Here is a 16,699-nt window from a genome sequence, read left to right on the forward strand (position 1 = left end):
TTACCCGTACCGCCGCCACCGCCGGCCCGCCCCGGCCCGCCCGCACCTACCTGCTCAGGTCCTGCCGCAGCTGCTCGGCCAGCGCCTCTTTCAGCCGCTGCCGCTCCGCCGTCCCCGGGCTGGGGCCCTTTGGCGCAGCTCCGCTACCACAGCGCGCCATGTGCCGGCAGTCACAGCGCCCCGCGCTACGACGCCGAAGCGCGGCCCGCCGGCCCTAAGGCAGAAAGAACAGCGCCCTTCCCGCCACTGGGACCAAGGCACGGTCGCACCATAGGATGCGGCTGCCCCTCGGCGCGGCTCGGGCCGCGGCCGGCGCCCGCCTCCGCCAATGAGGGCTCGCGGTGCGGCGCCCGGCCCCGCCCTTCCCCGTGGCACCTCGAGCGTCCTCCCGCGGGCGGGGCGGGGAAGGGGGCGGGGCCTTCCGGCTTGACCCCACCCTCCGCGGAGGGGCGTGGCGGGAGCGCAGTCCCGGCGCTGTGCCCCGGCCGCTTCCCGCCGCCTGGCGGAGCCTCCCGCAAAGCGCTGCGCGCAGGGGCGCAGCCGGCCGGGGGAACGTCCTCAATTTCCGGCAAAGGTTTTCGTACCGAGATAAGACTGCTGTGTAAACAGTAAAAGCAGCTCTGCAGCGTCCTTCTGAGACAGGAATCTTCCCAATTTATAGTTCAGTTTAAAAGGCGTGTAACTGCTGAAGTATATAAATGTTGAAAACGTTGGTGGGAAAATTATACTTGAGTATCAGGTGCCATTCATAGGTGGGAAAGGTGGGATCAGTGTCTGAAACACTAGGAAAAAAACTTGGCAGCAGTTCTTAGAGATGAGAACAGTAGATGCTAACATAGGAAGGACGATGCCAGCAACGAGGCATTGTTTCCAATAAATCATCGTGTGAGGAAGTGCACAGACACTTCAGCTGTTCAAACCTCGTTCTGAGCATCCGTAAGAAACCTCTCCGTGGGAAGCCAGGTAAAGGGAGTAATGTAAGTTGCATTTTATTAGACAGAGGTGGTTTTGATACATGTTAGATCTTAATTTCCCACTCTTCTTGTTCAGACATTGAGTGTACAGGTTCCCATTTTTTAGTCAAGAAAAACACATTGCACAAAGCAGCTGCATTCAACAATACAACAAGATACGTATCATTATTCACTTGAAGACTAGAAATGTGCCCAAAATTTTTTCAGTCATCCAGTATGCTAAAATATACATAATAAAAAGAGTTAATAACTTTAATGGTAAAATACATTAAAAAAATTCAGGCAAATTGAGAATGAAAACTTGTGACTTCCTTCTGTATGGCACCACTCCATTATTTCATTATAAATTTATAAAGGCACCACACACAGAGACTGTAAAGCAAGGGAGAAAACAAAACCAAGCAATTTTCCATGATTTTCTTTCTATACAAATACATGTATCTTAAGGCAGGTGTTTTATGTGCAAAATACAAGTGTACAGGTAAAATCAACGTTGGTATTCTCATACTCACTTTATCTTTTAGCAGAAACATTGGTGTCCAAATGTACAGTACATCAAAAACACTTTTCTCTAACAGAGCTCAAAATAGAAGGCAGGCTGGAAGTATGGCCCTGATAACAATTACTTTTTAGATCTGTAGAGCTTTTTCGTAGACTCCTTAGAACATGTACAGTCATTCTCTCTTTCTTGTTGTGTCTTCCTTTAGAAAGGTCCATATCAACTTGTTCACTATGTCAGGTTGATCCTGCTGGAGCCAATGGCTGGCTTCAGACAAAATAGTTAATCTGAAATGATTTTTAACATAAATCCTTGTAATTTCTGCCATCTCAACTTCCATAAATGCATCTCTTTCTCCCCATAAGAGCAGGGTTGGCATGATGACTTCATGGTGCTGCAGAGGTAGGCAGCTTTAAAAAAAAAAGGCTTACTTTAGTCTTGTTTCATAATAATCACCAACTTACTTCATCATTCAATTTACTTAGTTTTTTAAATCAACACAGATAATCTTATTGCAAGCTTTTCAGGTTCCAGGTATCTTTACAATATGAAGAGAACCCTCATGTGACTCAAAGTGCTCAAAGTGTTAAGGATAGAGAAGTTACGTGTCTGTAATCAGCAGCTGGTTGCAACAGAAGTCTTATTTTTGGAGCATGAATGATACTTCTTCAGAACGCGTAGCCCAGGAGCTCCATAATCTCCATAAAAGTGAATGTGGAACAACATGCCCAGAATTCTGGTTGTCCATGGATTTCCCTGGGCTGATGAATGCTATGGCAGATTTCTGAACCTGTTTTATCTACTGTATGTAGATTTCAATGAAATACAATGCTTTGAATCATGTTTGGAATATAGTGTTCAAAGCATCCAGCTACCTGACTACCCATACTGTGTTACCAAAAATGGTTGTCCAGCAAATGGCAGGCATGTCCCATACCATGTAGCATTGTGCTCAGCAATAAAAACTGGGGGAAGTTGGCCAGTGGTGTCTGCAGCTGATCTGGGTCTGCCTGGAATCACTCATCAGGTGGCTGCACTCTGCGTGACTTGTTTTATGTATTCTTTTATCATTATTATCATTATTATTTTCCCTTCCTTTTCTGTCCTACTAAACTGTCTTTATATCAGCCCACAAGTTTTACCTTTCTCCAGTTTTCTCCCCCATTGCACCGCATGGCAGTGAGAAAACAGCTGAGTGGTGCTGAGCTGCTGCTGCATTGAACCACAACACAGACTCAAAAGCATTTACACATTGTAAGACATTGATTTTTTTTGAAGAAAAGCCCTTAGAAAGTAAAAGTTAATAAAATTATACCACCACACTGACACATTTAAACTTTCTATAAAAACTTTCCATTATTTTTTCTTAATACAGTTATTTTGAATATAATTATTTTATAAATGTTTCCTTACATTGAGGGTAGATGTTAGAACACAGAAGACAAGCAGGCAGAAATGAAAGACTATTTCAACATGAGTCATGTTAACACATCAGAATTCATTATTTATCTACTTCAGAGATGTTGAAAATTGTATCTGTATTTACTCCTGAACTGCTTTATCTCAGAACAGACTCTATCTTGGAAAAGACTAACTGCAACAATTCAGAACAGATTCCATACGCACAGATACAAATCATTATTATGCTAATGCTCAAATATGATAATGCTGAACCAATCATGTATAAAAAAAGTTTGTTCTCAACAAGCTTTTATGAAAAATCTATTGCTAGGTTCAAACTTAGGTGTTAATTGAGAAACTATACTCTAAAAATGGAAAGGGAAGATGCTATGCATTAGTTTAATGCTAGACAAAAGTGGAGACTTTGCAGACATTCCTTCTTTCTACTTACACATAATTCCGAGAATTAGTAATAAAAGATCAGGTTAAATAATGATTTCATTTTAGTTGATGAACAAGTAAAATTCTTAAAATGACTTTTTGTAGCAGTGGATTTAGATTCCATTTTTCCAACAAAGTGGCCCAACCCCCAGAACCATAGATTTTTCGTAGTAGCATCTTTAACAACTGATAATCTGGTGATCCAATTCAGTGCGTTTAGATTCATCTCTAAGAGCCTTTCAAGATTCTTTGCCTTGCTTATCTGTTTATGCAAGTAAGTGTTCGCAGTGGGTGGGAAGTAGCTCATCTTAATCATCTCTTTGGAAATAACCTTCCAGAAAAATTAAGAATCAGAGCTCCAGGGTGACAGCAATGAGATGGAAGCCTCTCACATGTAGGAGACCAGTGCCAGCCCGCTGGGAATCATGGTGAATTCAAGACAGTAGAACCTAAGTGCTGCTTATATGAGAGGAAGTGAAAATTTCAATCCAGTTATAATAGCTAGTGATTCACCTGCTTGTGTGATGGTGTGACCATCAGAATTGATGGCAAGAATAGAAAGAGCTGAAGACCCATATTTTTTTTCCCAGTGGAAATCCTGCTGTGTTGTGGCTGATACCACCTAGAATGTTATTCTGCGAATTCATCGCAGGAGTATTTTCATTAGAAAGGTAAATCAAACAGCGCACAAGAACATTCACACTGAGGAATTAATAGCTCTGTGAAGAGACTTCCTGATTAATAACTCTCTTTTCCTTGAGCCTGAAAAAGGCCTGAACTGGTAGTTTAAACATACAAGTCTTCTACTCATGCAGATCCCACAGCAATGCAGCTGCTACAGTCTCTTCACTGCTGCTGCCGCAGCTGGTTAATGTGCACTCACTGATGCGAGGTGCTGTGGCAAACCTAATGAGCAAGGCTCAGGGCCCTCCTGCCTCTCCAGCTGCTCATTAGCCATACCCTGCAGGCTGCGGCTGTGCCATTCTAGCACCAGGGAATCCTGTGACACTCCACAGCTCCAGTTGCCCTTGGATGTCCCAGCTGTTGCTATCAGCCGCACTGTGTGGCTGCAAACAGGGACACTCCTACAAGCACAGCCACTTCTCATATTCACCGTTGGTGTCTGTGCTTGGTGTTAGCTTATTTAGAAGATAACATAGTGTCTCTCTATGCTGTTTTGTCTTAGGCTGTGCAGACAGCACCTAGCTTGAACACCTGTTTTCCTCCCAGCATTGCACTGCTGACTGCTTTCCTGACAGTGACAATGAGGAAGGCACAAGAGGAGCAGGAAGGGTGGCAATATGTTTAGAACAGGGAAAGCTGAGAGTTAATCTGCTTCAAAACTCTGCTGAGTTCAGGGAAGGAGGTTTAACACTGCTGGAAACAGGAATTAAGGGAACAAAGAGTTCAGACCTCCTGATATATCCGTGCAGCATGGGGCTACCAGTCCTGAGTAGAGAATGACCAGGTTTAAACACATTCTGACCGTTAGGTTTTTGGTAGATAAGCAGAGGGTGTCAGCCTCTAAGGCCAAGTCTGGCTGCTTGAGAAAACTCTGGTTGTTACTTTGTTTTGCGTGGATACCTATTCCTATGTATTTTGCTGCCTGACACCAAATGTTTTTGTTAACTGTTGAGACTTTAGGAGTACATATATATATTTTTTCCCTACTACCTTAGCGGCAGAAGATACAATAACGCTTTTGGACTCTAGAGGGCTCTAGAATATTTTACCTTGTTTTGGAATGTTAGACTGACCTGAAAATATTTCTGTAATGGTTGATAGGTCCAGTTAATGCTCCAGGTTGTGAAAAGACATAGAGGTAAGCTTCAATGTCTTCTGCTGTTAATCTGCATCCTTTCCTACTGATTCCAGTAGTCTGGCTGGTAAACAAACTTTTCAGAACCTACCAAAAGAAGAGTAAAAAGCCATCACATATCTACAGAGCGCTATTTCTTTCCTTCAACAAGACACATCTTTCTAAAACCTATTTATACATAGCTCACTCCAGAGTAATTAGAGTACACGCAAATAGCACTATTGCCAAGGTACTCAGTTATGTTATCCTGCCTGTAACAGGCAGTGGCAGGCTGTAGGCACATACTTTTTTCCTCAGGATGGAGCCAGCAGCTGAGAGGTGGGAGGCAGAAGGAGGCAGAAGGAGGCAGCATCCCCCAGCTTGCTGTTCTGTATGCCTGCAGCACTGACAGTGCTGTGCTGGGCTGCATATAAGTAGGTCTGGGTCAATGCATACTGCTTTTTCTCTTTCTATACATTCATTTTGATTGTTTAACATTACATAAAATGTTGGCCTTATTGGTTTCTCAGGCAGAACTAACCACCTGAAAGAATGCAATATCCGAACTGCCAGGCTGCCCATCCTGCAGCAGTCAGTGCACGATGAGGGGATGTCTCACCACTCAGGAGCTGCAGCTAAGTCAGGAGTTCCCCTGACACCAAATGTGTCTATGGTAGAGCACAGCATGTGACTTCTGAGGTGGAGTAACACACTGTAGTGCTGGAGGTTAACAGTGTGTCCCAAATGCCTGCCAGAGATCCCAAACCAAGCACAGATTCTTTATGATTTTATTCTACTTTGTATAAATGTATAAAACTGAAGAAAAATCAGAAAGCTCTGTATTTTTTCCAATAATTATCACTACATGAGAAGGGATCAATGTACGCGGTAATTCTTCCATCACTCACAGATAAATATACAAACAAGAGCACTCATTTTGCTCACCTTGAAATCATTTACTGTAAACATGAATTCAGGAAACCATGGCATTTGGAAAAAGAAGTAGTAACCAGATTTAATCAATTGTGATGGATGTCGTAGAATGTATTCTGAAACAAAAATGCCCATGAATTAAAAATGAAAACTGATGACTTAAACAAAATTACTGTTAATATCACTATTTGTTAAACTTAAAGGAATGTTTTAAAATACTGCATTATGTGACAAGAGATGATTAATTTTTCAGCAGTAAGTGTATGACGTGGTCATTAAAGTTTATTTCTTCTTTTATGTGTGTTAGTAGAAACAGGCAGCAAAATGAAGTCTGCCAAAGATTAGGTGAGAGCAGTGACATTCAAGAGCTTAATCACATGAGAGGTTTTCACTTAAGAGCTCCATCAGTGCAGCTAGTCCGAAGCATTTTTTCAGGTGTAGAATAAGAGGCATAAATACAAATGTTACTTTTGCCTGTAATTCTCTCATCAAAGATGAGGTGTAGAGAAATCTGTAGATGATAATCCACTTACACTGCGAGTGGTAAGTCAAGAAACCTGAGATGGAACTCTTAAAAATCTGGTGTCATAATTGCCATCAGTTAGCAACAAGGAATGGCATGCATTGAGTAACTAAGTGATTAGAGTGTGCCTAAAGCAGTCACATGGAAGGTGCAACGTCAAAGATCAAGCAATTTCGAATTCATAAATACATAAATCCCTTAGGAGTGCCTGGGAGTGTTTTAACTGCTGTTATGGCATTAATTGTGCAAATAACAAAAATATTTAAAAAATAAGACTTTGATGATTGTGAAGATTGTAGTAGTAAAGGCAAGCAGAATGCTCAGTTTATAAGCTCTCTGTTTTCATTTTATTCACAGTAGGAGAAATTTGATCCAGGGAGACTTTATCAAGCTGCATAACATATTTTGTTCTTTAAAAACATGCAAACAAATATTAAGGAAGGCTATAGTAATATGCATTTTGCTTCTATACAGCCTGGCTCCTGCTCTCAATGTAAGAACTGCAGCAGCTCCTGCTTGCTCCAATGGAGAACAGACATTTCCTTGGGTAAGTGAAGCTTAACTACATTGCAAAATGTTCTTTAATACCTTGGAAGGGTGGTCAAGTACATTGTGAGAACAATATGTGTGAAGAGTTCTGATTCCATGGTGTCATAAGGTCAGATTTACATTCAACAGAGATGAAAAATAAAGCTTTGCTGAATTTTCTCAACTATTTCTAGGGGTGACTTTAAAAATGAAAATTGCATAAGGTCAGCTATTTGAGAAACTAAAATGAGGGAGGTATTACTGTCATTGTAATTACTGAATGTAGATCCAATCCCTATGAAATTTTGTAATTGTGGGTAGCAGGCAAGCTTGAAGCCTATCACACAATAAATTCTGTTAGTGCACCAGATATCTTCTTGTGGTAACTGCTAGCACATTCCTGAGCTTTTGGTAAATAGACTGGAAAGGTTGTCTTGTTCCAATGAATATTGTGTAAGATGAAGTTTCACTTATCACCTAAATCAGGATTACATTCTAGAAGCCTGATTCTCAGGTTGTCTTATACATTTTTAATAATACAGTGAGAGCTTAACCTTGGTATTATACAGCCATGTTCAGGGAATTCTATCCTGCCAGATTCATGTTTATGAAAATAATATTTGTTGGACTTCAAGGATTAAGAAGAAAACCCAGTAAATTTGCTTACAAACAGTCCCACTCCCTACTATAAATTATTTCCCAAAGTATAATGCTGGATACCTTACTGCTTCATAAAACACATTACAAACTGTAAAAGGTAACAGAATATCTAAAAGAGCAAATACCTTTAATCGCTTAGCGCAAATACAATCTTAATGCAAATACTCTGGATTGACATACAGAACATCGTAAGTATGATAAAACTCACCTGTAAACACTGAAGGATGAGGGAAATTAACCACAATTAGTTTAGTCACCATTTCAGGGTAACATATAGCCACTAACCAAGCGATCATTCCTCCCCAGTCATGGCCAATCAACACACACTTGTTGTATCCTACCACACAAACACAAATTTGTGGGTTTTTTTCAGAGAAATTCCATAGAGATCATCACATACAGTAAGTGCTGGATAAAATAGGTAATGTAACTACTTAATACTGCACTGCTTCCATTACTAATGGCCAGGAAAAATGTCTTTTTATAGCTAAAAATATAATACATATTAAAATTAGTTAATTTGACTTCAATTATGCTTTAACATTGATATCAAATTGAAGTAATGTGGTTTCCAAATGCCACTCTGTTCACATATCAGCCAGTGCACAGTCAAATAAATGATTCGAATTGCAGTCATTATAATGTATGTACGTATGTTGTGTGTAGGGAGTTTGGAGTTTAAAACTGCAGACTGAAATGCTGGGAAATGTCCTGAGTCCCCCCTGAGCAAAATTAATCATTCTGGATTGCTTTGAATATGGGAGGTTAGCTAAGCACTATATATCATCACTGTGCTAGATTATATTTAATATCCGTATAGGTAATACACACACATATATATATAGATGACTACACACATTTAAATATTTAGAAGTATAGAAGTAATACTTCTCCATATGCTGTTGTGATGTCAATTTTTCAAAGTTCTCAGCATTCACCTAATTACTATTTCATTGATGGAAATGGGAATTTTGCAGCAATAAAAGGTGGGGGGCAGGGGGAAAGTCATGCCTGTTTTTGAAAGCTTAACTATTCCTTCTTTAACCATTCCTCAAATACATACTACAGTGTCAGATACTATCATAGTCCTCACTAAGGATTGTAATACTGAGCATGTATGCTACAAATAAAATTTATAAAAGCTCAACTGTTCTGAATTCTGAAAAATGTGGACGCAGTTGTCAAAGCATCTTAAAATCTCTCTTGAATAAAAATCTCATCAAGCACATTTGATATAATCAGTGTCTCTAAAAGAATTTAACTTAGGGTTAAAACAAAGGTAGGAAGTCTCAGAAATACTTTTTTTCAGAAATTTTTAAATCTGTATGAAATTACATAATGGTGAGAGCTCTTCACAAACATAACCATGACGTTACCGTGGAGATTAACACAACCAGCAAAGGTTGGAAAATGTAAGCACAGTGTGGAGGCTGCCTGCCCAACCTTTCAATAATATTCAGGCTTTGCAAGCAAAGCAAATCCCAAATTCAAGCCATAGAACTGGCACCACTGCTGCACTATTTTTTAATGTGAAATGCAGTTAGTTGTTTCACTATGCCTAGAGTATCTAATGAATTAAAATGAATCTAATCTTTTGTCTTACTATTTGTACAGAGAGGAAATACCCCTCACTAGGTGATGTTTTTCATTGTCAGAACAGCTGCGCTCCCTTCTGAACTGAAGGGGTAAAATTTACCAGAATGTTTCAGTTCAGGATCTACTACACCGTTTTTTTTTACCACAGAGAGCAATGCATCCTTTTCTCTCCCTTCCACTCCTCTCACTGTTGTGTAAGACAGAGTGATTCAGCTCTTGAGAAATGACTAATGTGCAGGAGTAGTATTTTGGGATTTTTTCTTAAGGCATCAGATATACTGTCATCATCACTATAAAGCCCACAATATTTATTCTGTCTTGTTTGTGCTAGAGGAATTTCACGTGATAGAAATTCTCTTGTCTGCGAGTGCTATTAGACTAATCCATAACAGTATTTATTGAGTGCAACTGTTAGGAGTAAGTGAAGGGTCTTTTTAGTTAGAGGAAATATCATAGGTTTGTTCTGCTGCATTTCACAGCACATGGAGAAGAGTTTTTGAAAGTCATGATGGAAAATCATCTTTATACATTGTTTCTACTGGTGTATACATCATGAGTGGAAAGCAAACCTTTTCCATTAGTACTGTTATAGTCCATATATTAGGAATATCCTTAGCTTTATATCTCTACATATCTGGAATATGTATATCTAAAAGAGAAGCAGTTGTTTTGAAATCAATATTTATACAGTTACGTTTTTTTTCCGTGAGCTGAGTAGTTTGTCTTCTAGTAACTCACCTAGAGATTCCAAAATATCCTTTATATCTGTTATCAGGAAATCCAATTTGTAATTTTCTTTGTGCGAAGGAGCATCTGTTTCTCCATAACCTCTCAAATCCAGGGCCACCACTCGATATTCACTTTTAAATTCCCGCAGTTGATGGCGCCAAGAGTACCTAACAAAGGGAAAAAAAGTTGGAGTTATAAGGTCAAGCAGTATGATACTAAAATGCAGTCAATGGTTTTGCTCCCAAATAGTTGAGGATACATTAACATGGCTTTGTTTGCAATTAGGTTCTTTTTGCTTTCTATGGTATGTTGCTTATCCCTTGTAGCCATGGCAATTCTGTGCTCCCTTTTTGAATTCTACAGTAAGGAAATGCAGCTGCCGAAGAGGCAGCATGGCCAGAGCCTGGATATTTTAACAGTTCTTGGAGCCTGGCATGATCCCTTTGCTGTAAAGGAAGCAGGCATAAAACAGAGCACACACTGGAGTATTCTGTCTTATCCTTGTAACCATTCCATCATCAAAAAAGTAAGGTCTGAAAAGCTTTCTCTTCTCCCTTGTTCATATGCAAATTTTGATGGACTAGGGAAATATGCCTCTAGGGAAAGATTTTTTTTTTCCTTTTCAGAAAAAGAATGTCAGGCAATTCATATGCTAAATTAACCAGAGAAAGAAATACAATGAATAACAAATGAATGTGGTGAATTCCATATGATTTATATTGTGCACACTTTTGTCTGTGTCACTCTACTGCTAGAATTGTTCCAGAACAATCTGTCAGCGTGTTGGTACTCCACAAAGCATTGCATTGCTTGCATTTCTGTGGAAAAGAGTGAGAGCATCACATACTTTAAAAGACATACAAAATGAAGAAGGCAAAAGCTTGAACTATTCCTCGTTCTGCAATAGTATGTAGTGACTGGATGAGTATGTTTGTAATGCAAAAATAGCAAGAAAATGGCAAAGGTGATCCTGAAAGAACTACCTGCCTTCGAGTGTTACTCACACCAATTACATTTCAGAATAGCCAGCACCAAGAAGACTTGGTCTTAGATTATAATAAAAAGATACATGAAAAACATCATCCTTCTGGACATGGATAACACTGACTGCATGTTGCTAGGATCTAGCTTTTTCTTCTGCTCTTTTTTCAACTGTGTCCATCAGGTAGATGATACAAAGCATAAGAATCATCAGGTATCATGAGAGATGCACAGAATTCTACCTGAACTCAAACTATATCAGTTCATTGGGTATTCCACTTTTAGCTTTGCCTCCAACCTACTAGGCATTCCGAATATCGTAATATCACAGTAATATTTATTAGTTATAGAAATTTATATTCATGTAAACAGAAGTCAGAACCTTTCCATTTTAGTGCTATATGATGCAAATGCAATATTTATCAGATCTCTAGGAATTAAATTTTTAAATGCATTGTACAGTGATTTGGAAGCTGAATTTGCCATGGTAACTGTGGTAGCTATCATGTATATTTCAGTAAGAAGAAAAAAGGGCCAGAAATAAATAAATAATCTGTGTTTGTTTCAGAGCATGTCTAACTGCTATCTGCAGCAGCCCATCCGCCACCAATGTCTGACTGAACGTGTTTCATATCCAAAGAAATCTTTTTACTGTGTATGAAATATAACCAGAAGACAGTTGCTTTTCAGGCAGGAATTGGAATGCTGGTGAATGCCTTCGTTATCATAAGGCTAAATAACTGAAATTATTTTGTGACTTTTTATTCATGTTCTTTCTGAAAGGCAGCTTGTACAAAATTCAGCAGCTTACACATCCCAGCTGTCTCAACACATCATGCTCACTTTCAAATATTTTGTCTTTCCACGAAATTGATATTGATTATCAAGTTCTTATGCATCTAAAGCTCTTAATGGCTCGGGTGCATTATATTCCTAAGTGATCTTTCATCTTCAGACATTCTGAGTCACTTGGTAAGGTCATTGTTCTCTGGTTATAGTTGTCCTACTTATAACCTTGAGACATTGGAAAGCAAAGGATTTGCTGCAATTAAAAATTGTAACTGTGAGTTGCATCCATTTTTTTTCCTAGTTGAACAGTACAAATTTAACGCAGATTTAACTGTCTCTTAAATTGTGATTATTGTACTGCATGCTCTGAGAACATTTTCTATCCTTGCATTAAAATTTTGCACTGATTGAATTAACAAGCCAGCATCATATTTGTAGTGTGACTGCTTTATAAACAGTTAGCATGTGTTTTTCTTTCCAAAAATAGTAAACTGTGCTATTGGTGGTCCCAGTAACCTACATTGCAGTTTTTTAATCATTATTCCATTCCATTTGAATGGTCAGATAATATATAAACTGTCACTTAAAGCATGGCTCGCCATTCTAAATTGTAAAAGCAGCTGTCTGAATTTTGATATATACTGAATTTCAGTTGAATATATACATGAAATGCTAATTTTTGCATATTATTTCCACTGTAGTGGAAATTAGCTGTATTCTCAGCTGTCTTTCTGTGTTGGAATACACATTAAATACCCATTCTGCAAGATATGCATAATGTTTGCATTAGGTATGCATTCCCCCCGATGTAACTGACTTTTTATTTGGTGTGTACAGCTTTTAGACTTGTAATTAGCAATTTAGTATTAGGACAATATATTTATTTGAAAATTTATCTTAAAATAATAAATGTGACTCTTTACCATCATCCTCAATGCCTTTTGTATCTGCAGGATATTGCTGAGGGAAGAGAACTGCCCTCTCATTGACCTGGGTCAATTTATCATGGTATGACTTGACTGTGGCTTGAAAGATTACAGTTCCATATCTGAGTTTAGAAAGGAAAAGGATCATTGAACTTGCTGAATTACTGGCATCACCACTTCCTCTATTCACTTATTGTTTTTTATGTGGAAGTTCTGCAAGCCACACCTCCTAGTTAAACCAGGCTGCGACAGCTCAAGCGATTTGGTTTAAAAATCAGGCACATGACTGCTTTTCATTGTTATTAACTAATGTGCAGGCTTGGTTTTGATTCGTCATTCATCTTATGATGAACTAATAATAGAGCCTTTTCCCTCCAAGTAGCACTCTGAAATTAGGCTGCAAAGCAGCCTATAGAACTTGTAGTTCTCTCCCTTCCCCAGTTAAAACTCACGTATAGTGTTTTTAACAATGTGATCCATACTGCTCTTAACATACATTGGATCCTCATTTCAGCACCCCCTGCTGTAGTTCTGAAGTTCAGCTTTGTTAGTACAAATGCTATGTGTTTTCCAAAAGGGAAGTTCATTAAAAACAAGCAGTTCCTCCCCAAAGTTTGAAGAAAAGAATACATACTTGGAGAAAGAATAGAATGACAGTGCAAAAAAGACAGTTGTGTTGAGTCAGCCTGTAGGAATGTTTTATGGTTGCTGCAGTTAGAAATGTCAATAGTTTGTTCCTGACTAGGTCTTAATACTGTTAATATGCATAGGGTTACAGAACAGTTCACTCTGAGATTACTTAAGCTTTGATTATCTCTCTCGGTTATCTTAAGCAGCCTCATTTATACAAGAAAAGCATGTAGGGAGTTTTTACCAGAATTCTGGAAAGCCATGAAGCAGCAGCATGAGTGGTTTACCCCTTTCTCCAGCAGCCACATAGTGGAATCTTAATCCTGAATCCTAGAAGGAGAGAAAAAGAAGTTTGGTGTTCTTACTGCTGCATTATAACTGCTGTACTGGTATTCAAGAATAAGTAGTTTTAGACAACATTCTAAGGTACTGCCCCTGAAAACACATCAAGCTGTCAGTTCTCAAAGCTGAAGTCTTCTGTAATGCTGAGGTCAGGTACTGCTACACCCTGACAATGCTGAGCATCCCACAGCCCAGCAGCCACAGCTCCTTCCTGTACAGCCAGCTTTGACACATGCCCAGCTATGCGAGTGCGTGGCAGTTCAGCCACGAGCATGCTCAGGGTTCTGAGAGACCACCCCATGGCATGGGGATGAGGAGGTGGATGAAGATCATTATAAAAGCAAGGACCTTGCTTTCTTACAGACATAGCATGTGCTTGATGGAAAGACTTTCAGACATAATGTACTTTTAATGCACTTCTCATCTTTCACTTAGTTTCTAAGATTGAGCAACTATTTAAAACTATGAAGTTACAATCTTGCACAATAAAGCACTGCATGGATTCTTAGGAAAAACAACAACAACAACAACAAACAAACAACAAAGCAATCAAAAGTAACTAACCAAAAAGGAAGTTCTTCCTGCTTGCTTTTTTACTGTCCAAGGCTTCAGACTTACTTCAGGAGAGAAAGCCTTCATATAATCCTCTTCTTTCTACCCTGTCTATAGTCACTATTTCTGATGCATCTTTTAAACGAATGAGTCTTATCACCAACAGATAAGTTAGTGATAGCTGTCCAGAGGCTTAATACTGAAATGCCATTGAAATGAATGGATGTGTGCAAGCTTATGCTAACTCAGGGTCAAATCTGGCAGAATTTAAAACTGAAATGATGTCATCCAGGTTTACTGAATTCTTACACAGATGTGAATACAGAAGTTGGGAAGGACTTAGCTCATAAAATACAACATGCTATTTAGGAATCATTTGAAGGAAACTGCAGGAAGGAAGGCCATACTGCTCCTGAACAAATGTCGGAGCCTGAACTGTCTCTGCTATTTTAAAAAGGGAAGACAAAACTCCTGCCTTTGCTGTCGATTGAGCCCTCAAGGGTCAGAACTGTGCAGAAAGCTTTTCTTGCCCACAGTGCTTCATACTGTCTGAAATACTTCTGCACAGTGAAGTCACTAACCAGCTACAAAGCCATTAACATATATCTTGGAGTTTAAGAAGGCTCTGAAAAGGGCACATCTGTTTTCTTGTTTTTGTACTCATTGTAGATACAGGAGGGATTTTTGCTCAATTCTATCAAAAATTACACTGATACTTTTCTTTGGGGATGCCAGTGAAGTTGAAATATCTCTGTGTTTCTAGGTACTTACTGATCTCTTCCCAGTAAATTTTAGGGCCGTTACATCACCTCCACCGTTCTCCATACCATCCCTGCCTTTGATCCCTTTAACACAACAGAAGTTTCTCAGTTTTATTCCAGAGATTCTCCTCTCATTTCAGTCATCTAGCCCTCCTCCATCCTGCTTCTCTTTGTGTCCTTTAGGGATTCACCCTCAGTGTTTTTATTTAATCAATGTATTGCTTTTAAGGATATTGCTTTTACTCATGCAAATTCAATCATCTCTTGTACTGCAGCAAGTTGAATGTCACATACCCCAAACTAAGCCCATCCTCCACCAGTTCAGCTGCTCCTTTCAGTCTCCTCTTTTTTATTACTGCAACAACATGGCATCAGATATTGCCATCTTCTCTGCAACACACTTCTGTCTTTCTTTTGCTGGAACCTGCACAGATCTCTAGGATGCATGTGTCTGGGAGGTAACACATGAGCCTGCTGTTACCCAGCAGCCAGAGAGTTTCATGCTGCCTGAACCGAGCAGCAGACCGTCATCCTGGCAAGCAGTCTGCTTTGCCCCAAAGGCTCCCTTATTCCCACCATCCCCTCGCTTCCCAGCAACCCCGGCATTACTGCTTGGCGCTATGGGAGAGGCAAATACAGCGTGTGAGTGCAGCAGTGTGTGCGTGTCTCCTGGTGATGTTGGAAAAAAGCAAGAAGGCAAATTGTGAGGGACTGGGAGGCTGAACGATTTATGTTAGCTCTGTGTGGCAAAAAAAGGCTGCACAGAACCCTCAGAACAATGCTCTCAGTACTCATTCAATTAAAAATAGCGCTATGAAAATTGCAGCGCTCACCTACAGCTGCAGAAGAAACCGAGCTAAAACAACTTCTTTCCGGGCAGTTCCCGGAGGAGCAGATCGCAGGCAGAGACCCAGAGCAGTCTCTTAACAACCCTGCGGGCCGTAACCGCGCAGCCTCAGGGAAGGGGCTGAGCGCTTCACTCCGCGCTCCCCCTGCAGCTCCGCCGCGAGGCCGCGGGGCCGCACCCCACGGGCAGCGCTGCCCGGCCCGGGCTCCTCCCGCGGCGCCCCCGGAGCAGCGGCTCCTTGTGCGTGCGTGCGGCGGGGCGAGCCCGCAGGGGAACCGCCGGAGGGGAGCACGCACGGGTGCCCGTGTACAGGCATGCACCGGCGGGCGGGCGCGCACGCAACCGAGACGCGTGCACGGGAGCACGGGTGCGCACGGCGAGGCCCGCTCCCCCCGACCCCAGCCTTCACCTTGATCCGGACGTAGCAGTGGGTGCCCAGGGAGGGGTCGTTGAGGCAGGCGGGGGGGTTCTCCCGCATCACCCAGCGGAAGGTCTCGCCCGGTCGCCGGCCGATGCTCCATAGCAGCCGCAACCCGGCGATGCAGGCGCACACTCCGCAGTAGCTGTACACCAGCGCCCAGAAAAGCAGCGCCCGCGCGGCCACCATCACACGGCGGGCGGGCGGCTGGCACGCAGCACCCGGTCTCGCCATCGGGCCCCGCCGCCGCCGTCCCCGCCGGCCGAGAGGGGCTCGCAGCGCCGCCGCCGCCAGGAGCCGCCCGAGCGGAGGCACCGCTCACGGCGGCGGCGGCGCGCCCGCCCCGCGGTCCCCGAGGCCCTCGCCCCGCT

General features: G+C 41.3%; 1 protein-coding gene across 1 annotated transcript; it reads right to left on the reverse strand.

The window, feature by feature from the left end:
* Positions 1 to 924: 924 nt before the first annotated feature.
* EPHX4 (epoxide hydrolase 4) lies at positions 925 to 16,562 on the reverse strand. Its single transcript, XM_042873369.1, has 7 exons — positions 16,320 to 16,562; positions 13,653 to 13,738; positions 10,092 to 10,249; positions 7,966 to 8,094; positions 6,059 to 6,162; positions 5,073 to 5,221; positions 925 to 1,883 (listed from the first exon to the last, which is right to left on the reverse strand). The coding sequence occupies exons 1-7, from the start codon at positions 16,560 to 16,562 to the stop codon at positions 1,649 to 1,651; spliced, it is 1,104 nt and encodes a 367-aa protein (XP_042729303.1). The 3' UTR covers positions 925 to 1,648.
* Positions 16,563 to 16,699: the final 137 nt, after the last annotated feature.

Source organism: Lagopus leucura, unplaced genomic scaffold (genome assembly GCF_019238085.1).
Source record: "Lagopus leucura isolate 7727_CA_CO unplaced genomic scaffold, USGS_WTPT01 Super-Scaffold_100009, whole genome shotgun sequence".
Classification (NCBI taxonomy): domain Eukaryota; kingdom Metazoa; phylum Chordata; class Aves; order Galliformes; family Phasianidae; genus Lagopus; species Lagopus leucura.

Coding starts and splice junctions, on each gene's coding strand:
- EPHX4 (XM_042873369.1), bottom strand. CDS start 16,562: ATGGCGAGACCGGGTGCTGCGTGCCAGCCGCCCGCCCGCCGTGTGATG. Junction 8,095..10,091: donor GGATATTTTGGAATCTCTAG/GTGAGTTACTAG, acceptor TTTGTGTGGTAG/GATACAACAAGTGTGTGTTG. Junction 6,163..7,965: donor TCATCCTTCAGTGTTTACAG/GTGAGTTTTATC, acceptor TTTTTGTTTCAG/AATACATTCTACGACATCCA.